This window comes from Salvelinus namaycush, chromosome 10, assembly GCF_016432855.1.
Source record: "Salvelinus namaycush isolate Seneca chromosome 10, SaNama_1.0, whole genome shotgun sequence".
In the NCBI taxonomy this organism is placed as follows: domain Eukaryota; kingdom Metazoa; phylum Chordata; class Actinopteri; order Salmoniformes; family Salmonidae; genus Salvelinus; species Salvelinus namaycush.
This window is the reverse complement of record NC_052316.1, coordinates 27,921,256-27,938,755: the sequence shown is the minus strand read 5'-3', so window position 1 is coordinate 27,938,755 and position 17,500 is coordinate 27,921,256. Positions and strand designations below refer to the sequence as shown.

The 17,500-nt window shown below is 45.7% G+C and overlaps 1 protein-coding gene across 1 annotated transcript in view; it reads left to right on the top strand.

Annotated features, from left to right (window-relative positions):
* The first annotated feature begins 7,829 nt into the window (after positions 1 to 7,829).
* The window catches only part of LOC120054281 (E3 ubiquitin-protein ligase LNX-like), a 54,313-nt gene continuing 44,642 nt past the window's right edge, over positions 7,830 to 17,500 (top strand). Inside the window, exon 1 of the mRNA XM_039001701.1 lies at positions 7,830 to 7,921. Within this exon, the coding sequence (XP_038857629.1) occupies positions 7,830 to 7,921 (92 nt within the window). The remainder of the gene's footprint in view (positions 7,922 to 17,500) is intronic.

Sequence of the window (17,500 nt, the reverse complement as noted above, 5' to 3'; positions counted from 1 at the left end):
AAGTCATTAGGTGTGTGTTTATGATGCAGTGTTTAATGTCGTAAGTCATTAGGTGTGTGTTTATGATGCAGTGTTTAATGTCGTAAGTCATTAGGTGTGTGTTTATGGTGCAGTGTTTAATGTCGTAAGTCATTAGGTGTGTGTTTATGATGCAGTGTTTAATGTCGTAAGTCATTAGGTGTGTGTTTATGATGCAGTGTTTAATGTCGAAAGTCATTAGGTGTGTGTTTATGGTGCAGTGTTTAATGTCGTAAGTCATTAGGTGTGTGTTTATGGTGCAGTGTTTAATGTCGTAAGTCATTAGGTGTGTGTTTATGGGCAGGTGTTATAGCCTGTGTTTTGCTTACAAATAATTTTACAGTGAGTTTTCCATGTAAGTTTATAAAGTGCCTTTCCCAGTGAAAATATGTGAACTATTTGTACTTTAGCGTCTGTGTAGTTACAATGATTGTGTTTAGATTTTGCTGCTATTCTCTTTTTATTATCCATGCATAGTCACTTTAACTCTACCTCAATTACCTCAAGTAACCGGTGCCCCCGCACATTGACTCTGTACCGGTATTCCCTGTATTTAGCCTCGGATTTGTTATTTTACTGCTGCTCTTTAAATATTTGTTACTTTTATTTCGTATTTTTTACTTATCTATTTTTTACTTAACACATATTTTCTTGAAACTGCATTGTTGGTTAAGGGCTTGTAAGTAAGCATTTCACTGTAAGGTCTACTACACCTGTTGTATTCGGCTCATGTGACAAATAACATTTGATTTGATTTGATTGTTGTATTTGTTCGTTCATATTTCGGACAGGCCATTGGGTTGTTAGCTTGTCCAGGCAGGTGTGCATTGATTCCTCCCATGTTTGGTGATGCTATGCCTGTAGCCTGGTTTTTCATGCCTCTCAGTATACGTACACTCCTGTTTGGGGAGTGCTGTCTACGTCTACGTAATGTGGGATTGGAGAGGGATTTGTCTAAATTCAGATTACCCCGCAAAAGTCAAGTAAATAACTTTGTCAAAGCATGTGATAAACAGAAAATTACAAATCCCTTTGCGTGCCAATGCGTTTTGTAAGTTGAGTATTGGTGAGATTTAGGTCATTGTTTTGTGTTCATACATGGTGAGAATCCCAAAAAGTACCCAGTATAGTCCACTATGGGCCCTGGTCAAAAGTAGTGCACTATAAAGGGAATAGGGTGCCATTTGGGACACAGCTGTGACCCTGTGGACATGAAAATAGATTTGATTGTTGTCTGTCAATATGGATAGCCAGTTCTAGAGGATGTGTGCTTGAATGCTTAGGTCTGTGTGCATGTGTATGTACTGAATGCTTACGTGCAGGCCTGTGTGTTTGTGTTGTGTATATACTGAATGCTTACGTGCAGGCCTGTGTGTTTGTGTTGTGTATGTACTGAATGCTTACGTGCAGGCCTGTGTGTTTGTGTTGTGTATGTACTGAATGCTTACGTGCAGGCCTGTGTGTTTGTGTTGTGTATGTACTGAATGCTTACATGCAGGCCTGTGTGTTTGTGTTGTGTATGTACTGAATGCTTACATGCAGGCCTGTGTGTTTGTGTTGTGTATGTACTGAATGCTTACGTGCAGGCCTGTGTGTTTGTGTTGTGTATGTACTGAATGCTAACGTGCAGGCCTGTGTGTTTGTGTTGTGTATGTACTGAATGCTAACGTGCAGGCCTGTGCGTTTGTGTTGTGTATGTACTGAATGCTAACGTGCAGGCCTGTGTGTTTGTGTTGTGTATGTACTGAATGCTAACGTGCAGGCCTGTGTGTTTGTGTTGTGTATGTACTGAACGCTAACGTGCAGGCCTGTGTGTTTGTGTTGTGTATGTACTGAACGCTAACGTGCAGGCCTGTGTGTTTGTGTTATGTATGTGTGAGTGTGAGGTAAGTCCACCTGGCTATAAGCCAGAGAGAGGGCTGATCTCCGCTCTCTGAACTCTACAGTGACAGGTGGCCGTCCTGTCCCTGACCCTACCGACCTTGCTGGCCCTGTCACTTCCTGATGTCACAGACGATGGCCTGTAATAGGCTCTCATACATTCTGCTGCTGTAATTTGACTTTTTCTACTGCATGGCAGATGGATGCCTCATCTACACCAGAACATTCCTTTTTCAAGGGGTGCATAGCAGCCACCTTACTAACCTTTACTCTGTTGATTCCTCTAGCCTCAACTACTCTCCTTCTGGAAGACTGTTTGAGAGGAATGGAAATAGGCAAACAATATTAATATGTGAAGTGTGTGTGTTTGGGAGGTTGTGTGTGTGTGTGTGTGTGTGTGTGTGTGTTTCTGAGTGTGTGTTTCGGTGGTTGTGTGTGTGTGTGTGTGTGTGTGTGTGTGTGTGTGTGTGTGTGTGTGTGTGTGTGTGTGTGTGTGTGTGTGTGTGTGTGTGTGTGTGTGTGTGTGTGTTTGGGTGGTTGTGTGTGTGTTTCTGAGTGTGTGTTTGGGTGGAGGCGTGTGTGTGTTTCTAAGTGTGTCATGACTCCTTTGGGCCAGACTGGTTTTTACTTTTTCACAAACTGCATCCTGTGACAATCCAATTACCTTCATTTTCCTGCCAGCCTGTGGCCTTGTGTGGTACACACTACTTACACACCGCAGCCCAGCACATACAACTAAACACACACACACCAGCTCACACAACTCTACCCCTAAACACACAGCACCCACACATCTCTCTCATATTTACCCATCAAATATTAATTGGGATGGGCTATTTACACCAGTTAAGCGCCTTACACAGTTCCAGACAAGACAGCACTACACTGAGACTTACTCATCCTTCAGGGTCCCTAACCACTACTAACCACTACTAACCACTACTAACCACTACTAACCACTACCACAGAGAGGAGAGGAGAGGAGAGGAGCTGTTAGATAGGCCTGCTGTAGAGAGATGGGGACAAGAGAGAAAAAACAAAGATGAAAAGAGGAGAGCAAGAGAGGATAGAGGATAGCTTTAAAGGAGAGAATCAATGTGGGACAAAGTGGTAATGAAATATAGTGGGAGAGGAATTGAGAGGAGGGAGAGATGGAGAGATATAAAGGAGATAAATGAGGGAAGCTGCAAGCTTGAAGTGTTACGTGATAACATGAGTGGAGATCAAAGTTCTCTAACCACCATCGGTCGGTCACTCCCTCAGAATCTCTATTTACAGCTGAAGAGAGGGATGACAGAGAAGAGGGAGATGAGAGGAGAGAGGGGGGCAGAGAAAGAGGAGAGATGAGAGAGGACAAGATGAAAAGAGAGAGATCTATCTATCTAGCCCTGTAAACACTCAAAACAAAAACACTCTGCTTCATTTACATGTCTTCTGTCTGCTAGCTCTGTGACCAGCCCTTATGCAACCTTAAGGTGCCCAACTTTATTAATCAATGCAGTGCCCCTCCCCCCATGACCTCCTGCAGGTTAGCGTTTTCCGTCATGAATCTTGTTCTGGAGGCAGCTCTGCAGAGTTGTCACCTAACCCTAACCTTAACTCTAACCTTACCACACTGCTAACCCTAATGCCTAACCCTATCCTTCAATTTAGGTAACTTTTACAATATAGACAATTCTTACAATACACTACATGGCCAAAAGTATTTGAGAAACCCACTAAAGGTTATTAGGTACACTACATATACAAAAGTATGTGGACACCCCTTCAAATTAGTGGATTCTGTTATTTCAGCCACACTCGTTGCTGACAGGTGTATAAAATCGAGCACACAGCCATGCAATCATATTGCAAACATTGGCAGTAGAATGGCCTTACTGAAGAGCTCAGTGACTTTCAATGTGACACCGTTATAGAATTCCACCTATCCAACAAGTGGATATGTGCTAGAGCTGCCCAGGTCAACTGTAAGTGCTTTTATTGTGAAGTGGAAATGTCTGGGAGCAACAACGGCTCAGCCGTGAAGTGGTAGGCCACACAAGCTCACAGAATGGGCCGCCAAGTGCAGAAGTGCGTAGCGTTTAAAAATGGTCTGTCCTCAGTTGCAACACCCACTACCGAGTTCCAAACTGCCTCTGGAAGCAACGTCAGCACAATAAATGTTTGTCGGGAGCTTCATGAAATGGGTTTCATGAAGCTCACAAGCCTAAGATCACCATGAGCAATGCCAAGCCTCGACTGGAGTGGTGTAAAGTTTTCCGCCATTGGACTCTGGAGTAGTGGAGTGATGAATCACGCTTCCCCATCTGGCAGTCCGATGGACAAATTTGGGTTTGGCAGATGCCAGGAGAACGCTACCTGCCCGAATGCATAGTGCCAACTTTAAAGATTGGTGTAGGAGGAATAATGGTCTGGGGCTGTTTTCATGGTTTGGGCCCCTTAGTTCCAGTTAAGGGAAATCTTAACGCTACCGTATACAATGACATTCCAGTAAGGCCCTTTCCTGTTTCAGCATGACAATGCTCCCGTGCACAAATCAAATCAAATTTGATTGGTCACATACACATGGTTAGCAGATGTTAATGGGAGTGTAGCGAAATGCTTGTGCTTCTAGTTTCGACCATGCAGTAATATCTAACAAGTAATCTAACAATTTCACAACAACTACCTTTTACACACAAGCGTTTAGGAATGAATAAGAATATGTACATATAAATATATGGATGAGCGATGGCCGAACAGCATAGGCAAGAGGCAGTAGATGGTATAGAGTACAGTATATACATATGAGATGAGCAATGTAGGGTATGTAAACATTATATAAAGTGGCATAGTTTAAAGTGACTGGTGATACATTTATTACATCCAATTTTTTATTATTAAAGTGGCTAGAGATTTGAGTCAGTATGTTGGCAGCAGCCACTCAATGTGGCTGTTTAACAGTCTGATGGCCTTGAGATAGAAGCTGTTTTTCAGTCTCTCGATCCCTGCTTTGATGCACCTGTACTGACCTCGCCTTCTGGATAATGGAGGGGTGAACAGGCAGTGGCTCGGGTGGTTGTTGTCCTTGATCATTTTGGCCTTCCTGTGACATCGGGTGGTGTAGGTGTCCTGGAGGGCAGGTAGTTTGCCCCCAGTGATGCGTTGTGCAGACCTCACTACCCTCTGGAGAGCCTTATGGTTGTGGGCGGAGCAGTTTCCGTACCAGGCGGTGATACAGCCCGACAGGATGCTCTCGATTGTGCATCTGTAAAAGTTTGTGAGTGTTTTTGGTGACAAGCCAAAGGTTGAAGAGGCGCTGCTGCACCTTCTTCACCACGCTGTCTGTGTGGGTGGACCATTTCAGTTTGTCCGTGATGTGTACGCAGAAGAACTTAAAACTTTCCACCTTCTCCACTACTGTCCCGTCAATGTGGATAGGGGGTGCTCCCTCTGCTGTTTCCTGAAGTCCACGATCATCTCCTTTGTTTTGTTGACGTTGAGTGTGAGGTTATTTTCCTGATACCACACATTTCGAGGGCCCTCACCTCCTCCCTGTAGGCCGTCTCGTCGTTGTTGGTAAACAAACCTACCACTGTAGTGTCGTCTGCAAACTTGATGATTGAGTTGGAGGCGTGCATGGCCACGCAGTCATGGGTGAACAGGGAGTACATGAGAGGGCTGAGAACGCACCATTGTGGGGCCCCAGTGTTGAGGATCAGCGTGGTGGAGATGTTGTTTCCTACCCTCACCACCTGGGGGCGGCCCGTCAGAAAGTCCAGGACCCAGTTGCACAGGACGGGGTAGAGAACCAGGGTCTCGAGCATAATGATGAGTTAGAAGGGTACTATGGTGTTAAATACTGAGCTGTAATTGATGAACAGCATTCCTACATAGGTTTTCCTCTTGTCCAGATGGGTTAGGGCAGTGTGCAGTGTGATTGCAAGGTCCATACAGAAATGGTTTGTCGAGGTCGGTGTTGAAGAACTAGACTGGCCTGCACAGAGCCCTGACCTCAACCACATCGAACACTTTTGGGATGAATTGGAACGCCGATTGCGAGCCAAACCTAATCGCCCAACATCAGTGCCCAACCTCACTAATGCTCTTGTATCTGAATGGAAGCAAGTCCCTGCAGCTAATGGAAAACCTCCCCAGAAGAGTGGAGGCTGTTATAGCAGCAAAGGGGGGACCAACTCCATATTAATATTAGGCCATGATTTTGTAATGAGATATTCGACGAGCAGATATTCGACTTTTGGCCATGTAGTGTATATGTCAACCTGCTGACCTTCTTACCCATACCCAGCCCAATGTCAGTCACTGTGTACTGTAATTCAGCCCCTAAACCCTGCTTAGCCAATCAAGTGTAGATGATGATTTGGGGGAGTTGTTTTTGTTTTGTTATTGCCTAAATGCATTAGCATGCTTCAGTTTGGCTGGCGCCTAGCCGAAGTGGTCTATCCGAATGAGTGTGCTCGCATACTACCTTAAAAGACGCTTAAAAAATGAGAAAAAAGCTGCAATAGTACGGTTTGTCCATTTTGAGATGCCGTAGCCAGTATACACTTCCTCAAAATATTTAGAATTCATCTAAGATAACGCAAGAAATCTGTCATTCATTTTGTCGTTTTAACCAAGGAGATCTTGGTCATGTAATTTTAACTAAGATGTTTGGTGCAGTATTTCACAATGAAAAAATGTGCATGTGTTACATGCCTCCTAAGAAGAGGTAGGTGCAGGAGTCAGGAGCAGGAGAGCAAGGAAGTCCCAGTAGCACAATGTTTATTTGCGGATGCCTTAAGATTGCAGGTTTATCAAACATGGTCTAGCCTCTGTCACATGGTCTAGCCCCCTGTTCCAATTCACACACCCCCACAACACTTTCCCTGAATATATCGCTGGGCATTTGGCCACTGGTTTGGTTCAGTCAAGAATTATTATAACAGTTAACTCTCCTTTCCTGTTCCCTCTATCAGTCTGTTTCACTCCATTCAGAAAAACAGACTTCTATCTTTGTAATGAATATTGTGTGCAGTGTGTTCTCTCCCCTGCTCATTGTCAATTATTTTTCATGTGCGGGCAGGGGGAGGTTAATGCAGTAGCTCTGTGTGTGTGTGTGTGTGTGTGTGTGTGTGTGTGTGTGTGTGTGTGTGTGTGTGTGTGTGTGTGTGTGTGTGTGTGTGTGTGTGTGTGTGTGTGTGTGTGTGTGTGTGTGGGTGTGTGTGTGTGTGTGTGTGTGTGTGTGTGTGTGTGTGTGTGAGAGGGAGGGAGGGAGGGGGATTGCGTCCAATCAGAGAAGCCCCAGGTAACCCCCCCCCCCCCCATTTGTTTGGTCTGCTCCATCTCTCCCTCTCAGTGGTTCCTGCTGCAGTATAAGTCACAGGCTGCGCTGTTCCCTCTGATACACATACACACACACTCGTACGAGCGCAAATCCTCTTACACCTCGCTAGTGCCCGGAGCAGATTATAGCCTGCACATTTCAAATCGTATTCCAAATGTGCCACTTTCCCCTGGGTCTCCTCCCTCCACTTCCTCCTCCTCCTCCTCCTCTTCATCATTTACCTCCACGGGACTTCTTCTCTGCACCTGCTTCTACTGCTGCTGCTTCTTCTTCTTCTTCTTCTTCATCCTCCACTCTGTCTTCAACCTCTGGCAGCTGGCCTGCTCGCCTCTGCAGCTGAGATGACCAGGCAGCCTCTCTAAGGGAGAGAGAGTGAGACAGGAGGAGACAGAAAAGGGAGAACGGGAGAAGGAGGAAAATAAAAAAGGAAGGGAGTAATTTAGACCTGAGAGCTACTCCGAAGAAAGAAGGGAAGAAGTCAGCACGGTCAGGCTCGGAGAGGAGGAGGTGGAGGAAGGGAAAGAGGAGGAGAGAGCTCCAGTGCAGAAGGAGAAGGGAAGAGAAAAGAGAGAAAGAGAGAAAGAGAGCTGACTGTGTATTGACCATGAAGGCTCTGCTGCTGCTGGTTCTACCCTGGCTCAGCCCAGCCAACTACACTGACAATGTGGGCAACCTGCACATCCTCTACTCTGAGCTGTGAGTACTGTACCACTGTCCCACTCAGCATAGACCTGCTGCATCCATTCACCCCCATTACTCTCCTCCAACAGCAGCAGCCCATGCAGCCCTGCAGTATGTGTGTGTGTATCTGTGTGAGCATGCACACGCAATTGTGAATGCGATAGTGTATGTCTGTGTATGTGCACATTTGTGCGTGTGTGTGTGTTTGTGTTTTCATCTGGCTATAAAGAGAGTGTATGGCTCTATGGCCATTTGCTCAGTTATTGACTTGGGTAATGGTTTCTGTAGCAGTGGCCATGGCAGCGGGATGCGGTTGCCTTGGCAGCGGGATGCGGTTGCTGTGGCAGGTAGAGGGTTTTGTGCAGACAAGGTCTGTTTGGATGCTCCAGAGCAGCACTGCAGCATGGGAGCGCTCTCATCAGGACTGTGGGATGTTTCTGTGTGTGTTTCCTGTTTCCTGTTTTGTGTGTGTGCGTGCGGTCTATTTATTTGTACCAAAATGTGAACCTGTGTACGGCTATTGCTAAACGCTTTGATGGTCTTGTATGTGTGCGTTATTGAGTTATTCATGAGTTATTTAGGTGTGGAGGACATACATGGCCATACCTGTGTGAGTGTGTCTGTTTGATTCAACAATAACAACCATAACATATCCACACACACACACACACACACACACACACACACACACACACACACACACACACACACACACACACACACACACACACACACACACACACACACACACACACACACACACACACACACACACACACACACACACACACTTCAGGAGCCCATTCAGTCATTGTTAATGTGAAACACACTCTTACTGAGGCACTTTGACACCATGGCAACAACCCTCTCATCCAGCCAGCTGAATTCATCATACTGAGGAGTGGATGATAATTTCACTTCCTACTGTATTTCATTCAACTGGCTCAGGTTCTCATGTTTTAAAATAGACACGTCCTCCATAAAATAAGCCTAAGCAAGTACTGCATACTGTTGATTTTCATTATAGGTTTGCAAGTGTGGAGAATTAAGTTTTGTATGTGGAGGTTTGGGCTGTGCAGCTGAATCGTATTTGTGAATATAGGTTTGGGTCTGTGTGTGTGTTTTTAAGTGTGTCTATATCAGTATAGTCTTTATACGGTTTGACCATGTGGGCATTCCTTCCCTTTTTATGCATATAGACTGAGTCTTTCCGGGAATAGTCTATATTGGCCCTCAGTGCATTCTTTCTGTCTCTCTCAGTGATATTGGTATATTCAGCAGACACGTAAAACCTGGGGCTCACAGATCTCTAAGCTGGGATCCTTCTGTCCTCGCCAGTCCCCAGTCTGACGGAAATGTCCCATTATGCTGCATGAATACAGGGAACAATGCAACGCTTTAAAAATTCTCCCATTCCATTGTGAGGATCCTCTATTGAGTGGAGCTTTAGCTCCTGCAGACACTCAGATCCCCTGTTGGACAGCCATGAATCCTAGAGAGATGGGGAGAGGAGAGGGGGAGAGAGAGAGAGGAGAGAATAGGATAGGAGAGGAGACCCGGAAAAGAGATGGCAAGAACAGAAAGGGAAGAAATGGAGAGAACAGGTGGGGGAGGAGAGGTAACAAAAGGAGAACGAGGGGAGGGAGAGGATGTTAAAGGAGGAGAGAAGAGGTGCAATGAGAATAGATTAGAAATAGAAAGAAGGGTATAGAGGAGGAAAGAGGAGAGGAGAGAGAGAAGGGGAGATGAGAGGAGACAGGAGAGGATAAGGTCACTTCCTGGCCCTGCATTCCATCTGTCCATGCATACGGCTGCCATAGCAATGGGACCGTGAGGGTCCCGTTGGGAGCACGTTCAGCATGTGGGTTATTCCAATTAGGGATTGTTTGTAAATACCATGAGCACTTTCTCTCCTCGTGTGTGCGTAATTCTGTGAGTGTTAGAGTGTGTATCTGTGTGTGTTTCCGTGTGTCTGTGCGCATCGCTGTCTCTGTGACAGGGGACATTTGTTGATTATGACACGATAGATAGGGGAGCAGACAAATGCAGATATAGTGTTTTTCTGGATGGCTGGAGAGCTGGCTGGAGAGCTGGCTGGAAAGCTGGCTGGAAAGCAGGCTGGAGAGCTGTCTGGAAAGCTGTCTGGAAAGCAGGCTGGAGAGCTGTCTGGAAAGCTGTCTGGAAAGCTGGCTGGAGAGCTGGCTGGAAAGCTGGCTGGAAAGCAGGCTGGAGAGCTGGCTGGAGAGATGGCTGGAGAGCCGGCTGGAGATCAATGGCACACCGTTAATCTTTATCCACAGCCCTGACAGCCAGGAGCATTCTTCCAGCATTCCATAGCTCTCTCCTTCTCTCACTACGCTTTTCTCTGCCTCTCTCTCAGTTGTCTGCCCTGCATTTCTCTGTTTACCAAGAAAGTGATTTTATTCTATGAGAGAAATTATATTGTATGTTATCTGCACAGACATACACACACAGTATACAGTAGAGAGAGAGAGAGAGAGAGAGAGAGAGAGAGAGAGAGAGAGAGAGAGAGAGAGAGAGAGAGAGAGAGAGAGAGAGAGAGAGAGAGAGAGAGAGAGAGAGAGAGAGAGAGAGAGAGAGAGAATAGGTGTTGTTGGTACGTATTGAAATCTTTAATAAAGTTACCAGCATTGCCCTCTGTCAGCACCAATTGAAATGCAGCACTGGCACACACACAAGAGCACCTTCTGTATATAATGTTTCTCTCCATGTGTCCCTGTACATACTATACACACACACCCGCACAAACACTCACACACAAAAAAATCACACAAAAGACATGAAAGCTGCGTCCACTTACCACCCCTTTTGCAAACATATACATAATCCACTCTATTTTTCCATAACACACGCACTGCCACACACACGTCTCACCCCTCCCCCACCACACATGCCCTCTACACCCCTGATAATCACATTGCAGTGCTATAGAGCGTTAATTATGAATCCGTCTTCATTTCTGGGGCCTGGGCTGGCTTGCCTTAAACACTATGATTGGTTTAGCTTCCGTCCTTTCAACCTGAATCTCCAAGGTGTTTGATCTCTCCTAAAGCTTGACGTGGAGAGAGCTGCGGCGTACTCCCAGTGCTCCCAGAGCCTTCCGCACGGACACATCCTAACAGGATTAGCCCGCCTCCCGGCCACAGAGCAGGAGATCTGAACGATAAGAGGCGTTTGTTTTTCCAGGTCCATCCCATCCCCAGTGAAAGACATACATACCCTGACTACCATCCCGGCCCAGGCCCATCTCAGCCTCGCGGCTAGGTGGAGGGCTGGCTTCACTAATTAGACTTTGGATTATGAATCCTTTTTCTGCGGTCAGGCGGCTCTCCCTGTCTAAGCGCATCTGACAAGCTGGGGTCAGAGGAGCGGAGCAGAGGAGGGTATAGAGGTTATGATTAAATCAGGACAACAGACAAAATCTTGTCCAACTGGACACGCAAATTACTTTCTCATTGGAGACCATTCTGACCACCTGACTCCACATGATTAGTGGTTGATACTCACATACCATGCATAAAACACACTTTCTGTAGCTATACTCTAACATAGTGTAGGAACATACAGTATGGATGGATGAACAGACAACTGCGATGTGTGATATCACTTCCACCCAAACATGACTGTAAAATCAAGTCAAATCAAATTTTATTGGTCACATACACATGGTTAGCAGATGTTAATGCGAGTATAATGAAATGCTTGTGTTTCTAGTTCCGACTATGCAGTAATATCTAACAAGTAATCTAATAATTAGACAACAATTACCTAATACACACAAATCTAAAGGGGTGAATGAGAATATGTACATACAAATATATGGATGAGAGATGGCCGAGCGGCATAGGCAAGGTGCAGTAGATGGGATAAAATACAGTATGTACATATGGTATGAGTAATGTAAAATATGTAAACATTATTAAAGTGCATTATTTAAAGTGACCAGTGATTGCAAACATATACAAAATCCACTCTATTTTTTCGATAACACACACACACACACGCACTGCCACACACACACACACATCTCACCCCTCCCCCAGCACACATGCCCTCTACTCCCCTGATAATCACATTGCAGTGCTATAGAGCATTAATTATGAGTCTGTCTTCATTTCTGGGGCCTGGGCTGGCTTTCCTTAAACAATATGATTGGTTTAGGACACACTTAGAGAGAGAGAGAAAGAGACTGCATTTACACAGACACACACACACATACTGTACATACACACACACACACAGAGGTACACATTATCACATGGACCATGCACAGCCTACATATACACACACACAACAAGCAGTGATGAATTATTTACAGAAAATAATGAATGCATAAGAGAAAGAGAGCAGAGGGTAGTCTTCTCCTCTAATGTCATTGTATTCATGCAGACATGTTGAGCATGGCCTGCAGGTCGCTAGGTCAGCTTGGAGGATAAGCGGAGGCGATCGAGATTGGGTGGTTAGAGAGATGCAATTTGTATGCAAGGCAGAGTTCTATTAAATATACTGTGTTGATTGGGTGGGTATGAATGTTGCAGCACATATGATTGTTTGTGTATGTACACTGTAGTATTCTACTTCCTAGCCTATCGTAAAATAATTACACATACCGAAGAATGACAAGACATTCATACCAACTTCAGGTTGGCCTTCGGTCTGCCTGTATCAGTGTCTCTTTGGTCTGCCTGTATCAGTGTGTCTTTGGTCTGCCTGTATCAGTGTGTCTTTGGTCTGCCTGTATCAGTGTGTCTTTGGTCTGCCTGTATCAGTGTGTCTTTGGTCTGCCTGTATCAGTGTCTCTTTGGTCTGCCTGTATCAGTGTCTCTTTGGTCTGCCTGTATCAGTGTGTCTTTGGTCTGCCTGTATCAGTGTGTCTTTGGTCTGCCTGTATCAGTGTGTCTTTGGTCTGCCTGTATCAGTGTGTCTTTGGTCTGCCTGTATCAGTGTCTCTTTGGTCTGCCTGTATCAGTGTGTCTTTGGTCTGCCTGTATCAGTGTGTCTTTGGTCTGCCTGTATCAGTGTGTCTTCGGTCTGCCTGTATCAGTGTGTCTTCGGTCTGCCTGTATCAGTGTGTCTTCGGTCTGCCTGTATCAGTGTGTCTTTGGTCTGCCTGTATCAGTGTGTCTTTGGTCTGCCTGTATCAGTGTGTCTTTGGTCTGCCTGTATCAGTGTGTCTTTGGTCTGCCTGTATCAGTGTGTCTTTGGTCTGCCTGTATCAGTGTGTCTTTGGTCTGCCTGTATCAGTGTGTCTTTGGTCTGCCTGTATCAGTGTGTCTTTGGTCTGCCTGCATCAGTATGTACAGTATATTGAGCTGCAGCCTGTTCTACAAGGTGGATATCTCTCCTCTGCTGACTGACTTATCCTGACAGAATGGTCACGTTCCTTATGAGTGGCCAGCACAGACAGTGGAGCACAGCTATCTCAGAGACAGAGAGAGAAAGGGAGAGAGAGTGAGACAGAGGAGAGAAGGAGGAGAGGTTATGAGAGGAAAGCAGAAGCTAGTCTAATCTGTCATGTCAGTGATGTGATGCCCTGGCTGTCTCGTGCCACGCCCCTGGCCACGCCCCAGGCCACACGTCATCCAGAGACCATGGCACATAGTGGGAACAAACGGGGCCCAGCGGAACTATGGTAAGGCGCTGCAGGGATAGTTTCCGTGGTGACCTTGTTTCCACGGGGGCTGGAAAGACTGGTGGAGGCACGTGTCCCACGGCAACAATGTCCACCTGCCCGCTCCCTGACCATGTGACCATGTGAGAAATGAGACCATAGAGAGCAGAGGCATGCAGAGTGGCACCTCCAGAACTGTGAGATACTAGCAGAAAGGGATGCTTTGGCAGGGGGTGATATTGGAGTGTTGTTCTATACCCATGACACAAACAAACACACAAAATATTGCACATTCTGACAGAATGGCAGATATGTGAAATGTTTTGCACTCTAGGCACTATATTAGTAGCATGTTAGGGAAAAGTAAGCTAACCACTTGAATGAAATGCAACTAAGTTAATAGGAGGTTAGAACAGAGATACATCTATTAGCACACTCAGGTACATATAACTATACAGCCACACCCACACACAGGCCTCTAAAGGCACAGTGAATAGAAGATACTGTGTCATCCACACCCAGGCCTCTAAAGGCACAATGAATATAAGATACTGTATCATCCACACACAGGTCTCTAAAGGCACAGTGAATAGAAGATACTGTATCATCCACACACAGGTCCTCTGGAGGCACAGTGAATATAAGATACTGTATCATCCACACACAGGTCCTCTGGAGGCACAGTGAATAGAAGATACTGTGTCATCCACACACAGGCCTCTAAAGGCACAGTGAATAGAAGATACTGTGTCATCCACACACAGGCCTCTAAAGGCACAGTGAATAGAAGATACTGTATCATCCACACACAGGTCTCTAAAGGCACAGTGAATAGAAGATACTGTATCATCCACACACAGGTCTCTAAAGGCACAGTGAATAGAAGATACTGTATCATCCACACACAGGTCTCTAAAGGCACAGTGAATAGAAGATACTGTGTCATCCACACACAGGCCTCTAAAGGCACAGTGAATAGAAGATACTGTGTCATCCACACACAGGCCTCTAAAGGCACAGTGAATAGAAGATACTGTGTCATCCACACACAGGTCCTCTGGAGGCACAATGAATAGAAGATACTGTATCATCCACACACAGGCCTCTAAAGGCACAGTGAATAGAAGATACTGTGTCATCCACACACAGGCCTCTAAAGGCACAATAAATAGAAGATACTGTGTCATCCACACACAGGCCTCTAAAGGCACAGTGAATAGAAGATACTGTATCATCCACACACAGGTCCTCTGGAGGCACAGTGAATAGAAGATACTGTGTCATCCACACACAGGTCCTCTGGAGGCACAGTGAATAGAAGATACTGTATCATCCACACACAGGCCTCTAAAGGCACAGTGAATAGAAGATACTGTATCATCCACACACAGGTCCTCTGGAGGCACAGTGAATAGAAGATACTGTGTCATCCACACACAGGCCTCTAAAGGCACAGTGAATAGAAGATACTGTATCATCCACACACAGGTCCTCTGGAGGCACAGTGAATAGAAGATACTGTATCATCCACACACAGGTCCTCTGGAGGCACAGTGAATAGAAGATACTGTATCATCCACACACAGGCCTCTAAAGGCACAGTGAATAGAAGATACTGTATCATCCACACACAGGTCCTCTGGAGGCACAGTGAATAGAAGATACTGTGTCATCCACACACAGGCCTCTAAAGGCACAGTGAATAGAAGATACTGTATCATCCACACACAGGTCCTCTGGAGGCACAGTGAATAGAAGATACTGTATCATCCACACACAGGTCTCTAAAGGCACAGTGAATAGAAGATACTGTGTCATCCACACACAGGTCCTCTGGAGGCACAGTGAATAGAAGATACTGTATCATCCACACACAGGCCTCTAAAGGCACAGTGAATAGAAGATACTGTGTCATCCACACACAGGTCCTCTGGAGGCACAGTGAATAGAAGATACTGTATCATCCACACACAGGCCTCTAAAGGCACAGTGAATAGAAGATACTGTGTCATCCACACACAGGTCCTCTGGAGGCACAGTGAATAGAAGATACTGTATCATCCACACACAGGTCCTCTGGAGGCACAGTGAATAGAAGATACTGTGTCATCCACACACAGGCCTCTAAAGGCACAGTGCATAGAAGATACTGTATCATCCACACACAGGCCTCTAAAGGCACAGTGCATAGAAGATACTGTGTCATCCACACACAGGCCTCTAAAGGCACAGTGAATAGAAGATACTGTATCATCCACACACAGGTCCTCTGGAGGCACAATGAATATAAGATACTGTATCATCCACACACAGGTCCTCTGGAGGCACAGTGAATAGAAGATACTGTATCATCCACACACAGGTCCTCTGGAGGCACAGTGAATAGAAGATACTGTATCATCCACACACAGGCCTCTAAAGGCACAGTGAATAGAAGATACTGTATCATCCACACACAGGTCCTCTGGAGGCACAGTGAATAGAAGATACTGTATCATCCACACACAGGCCTCTAAAGGCACAGTGGATAGAAGATACTGTGTCATCCACACACAGGTCCTCTGGAGGCACAGTGAATAGAAGATACTGTATCATCCACACACAGGCCTCTAAAGGCACAGTGAATAGAAGATACTGTATCATCCACACACAGGTCCTCTGGAGGCACAGTGAATAGAAGATACTGTATCATCCACACACAGGCCTCTAAAGGCACAGTGGATAGAAGATACTGTGTCATCCACACACAGGTCCTCTGGAGGCACAGTGAATAGAAGATACTGTATCATCCACACACAGGCCTCTAAAGGCACAGTGAATAGAAGATACTGTGTCATCCACACACAGGCCTCTAAAGGCACAGTGAATAGAAGATACTGTATCATCCACACACAGGTCCTCTGGAGGCACAATGAATAGAAGATACTGTATCATCCACACACAGGCCTCTAAAGGCACAGTGAATAGAAGATACTGTGTCATCCACACACAGGCCTCTAAAGGCACAGTGAATAGAAGATACTGTGTCATCCACACACAGGTCCTCTGGAGGCACAGTGAATAGAAGATACTGTATCATCCACACACAGGTCTCTAAAGGCACAGTGAATAGAAGATACTGTATCATCCACACACAGGTCCTCTGGAGGCACAGTGAATAGAAGATACTGTATCATCCACACACAGGCCTCTAAAGGCACAGTGAATAGAAGATACTGTGTCATCCACACACAGGCCTCTAAAGGCACAGTGAATAGAAGATACTGTGTCATCCACACACAGGTCCTCTGGAGGCACAGTGAATAGAAGATACTGTATCATCCACACACAGGCCTCTAAAGGCACAGTGAATAGAAGATACTGTATCATCCACACACAGGTCCTCTGGAGGCACAATGAATAGAAGATACTGTATCATCCACACACAGGCCTCTAAAGGCACAGTGAATAGAAGATACTGTGTCATCCACACACAGGTCCTCTGGAGGCACAATGAATATAAGATACTGTATCATCCACACACAGGCCTCTAAAGGCACAGTGAATAGAAGATACTGTATCATCCACACACAGGTCCTCTGGAGGCACAGTGAATAGAAGATACTGTATCATCCACACACAGGCCTCTAAAGGCACAGTGAATAGAAGATACTGTATCATCCATACACAGGCCTCTAACGGCACAGTGAATAGAAGATACTGTGTCATCCACACACAGGCCTCTAAAGGCACAGTGAATAGAAGATACTGTATCATCCACACACAGGCCTCTAAAGGCACAGTGAATAGAAGATACTGTGTCATCCACACACAGGTCCTCTGGAGGCACAGTGAATAGAAGATACTGTGTCATCCACACACAGGTCTCTAAAGGCACAGTGAATAGAAGATACTGTATCATCCACACACAGGTCCTCTGGAGGCACAGTGAATAGAAGATACTGTATCATCCACACACAGGC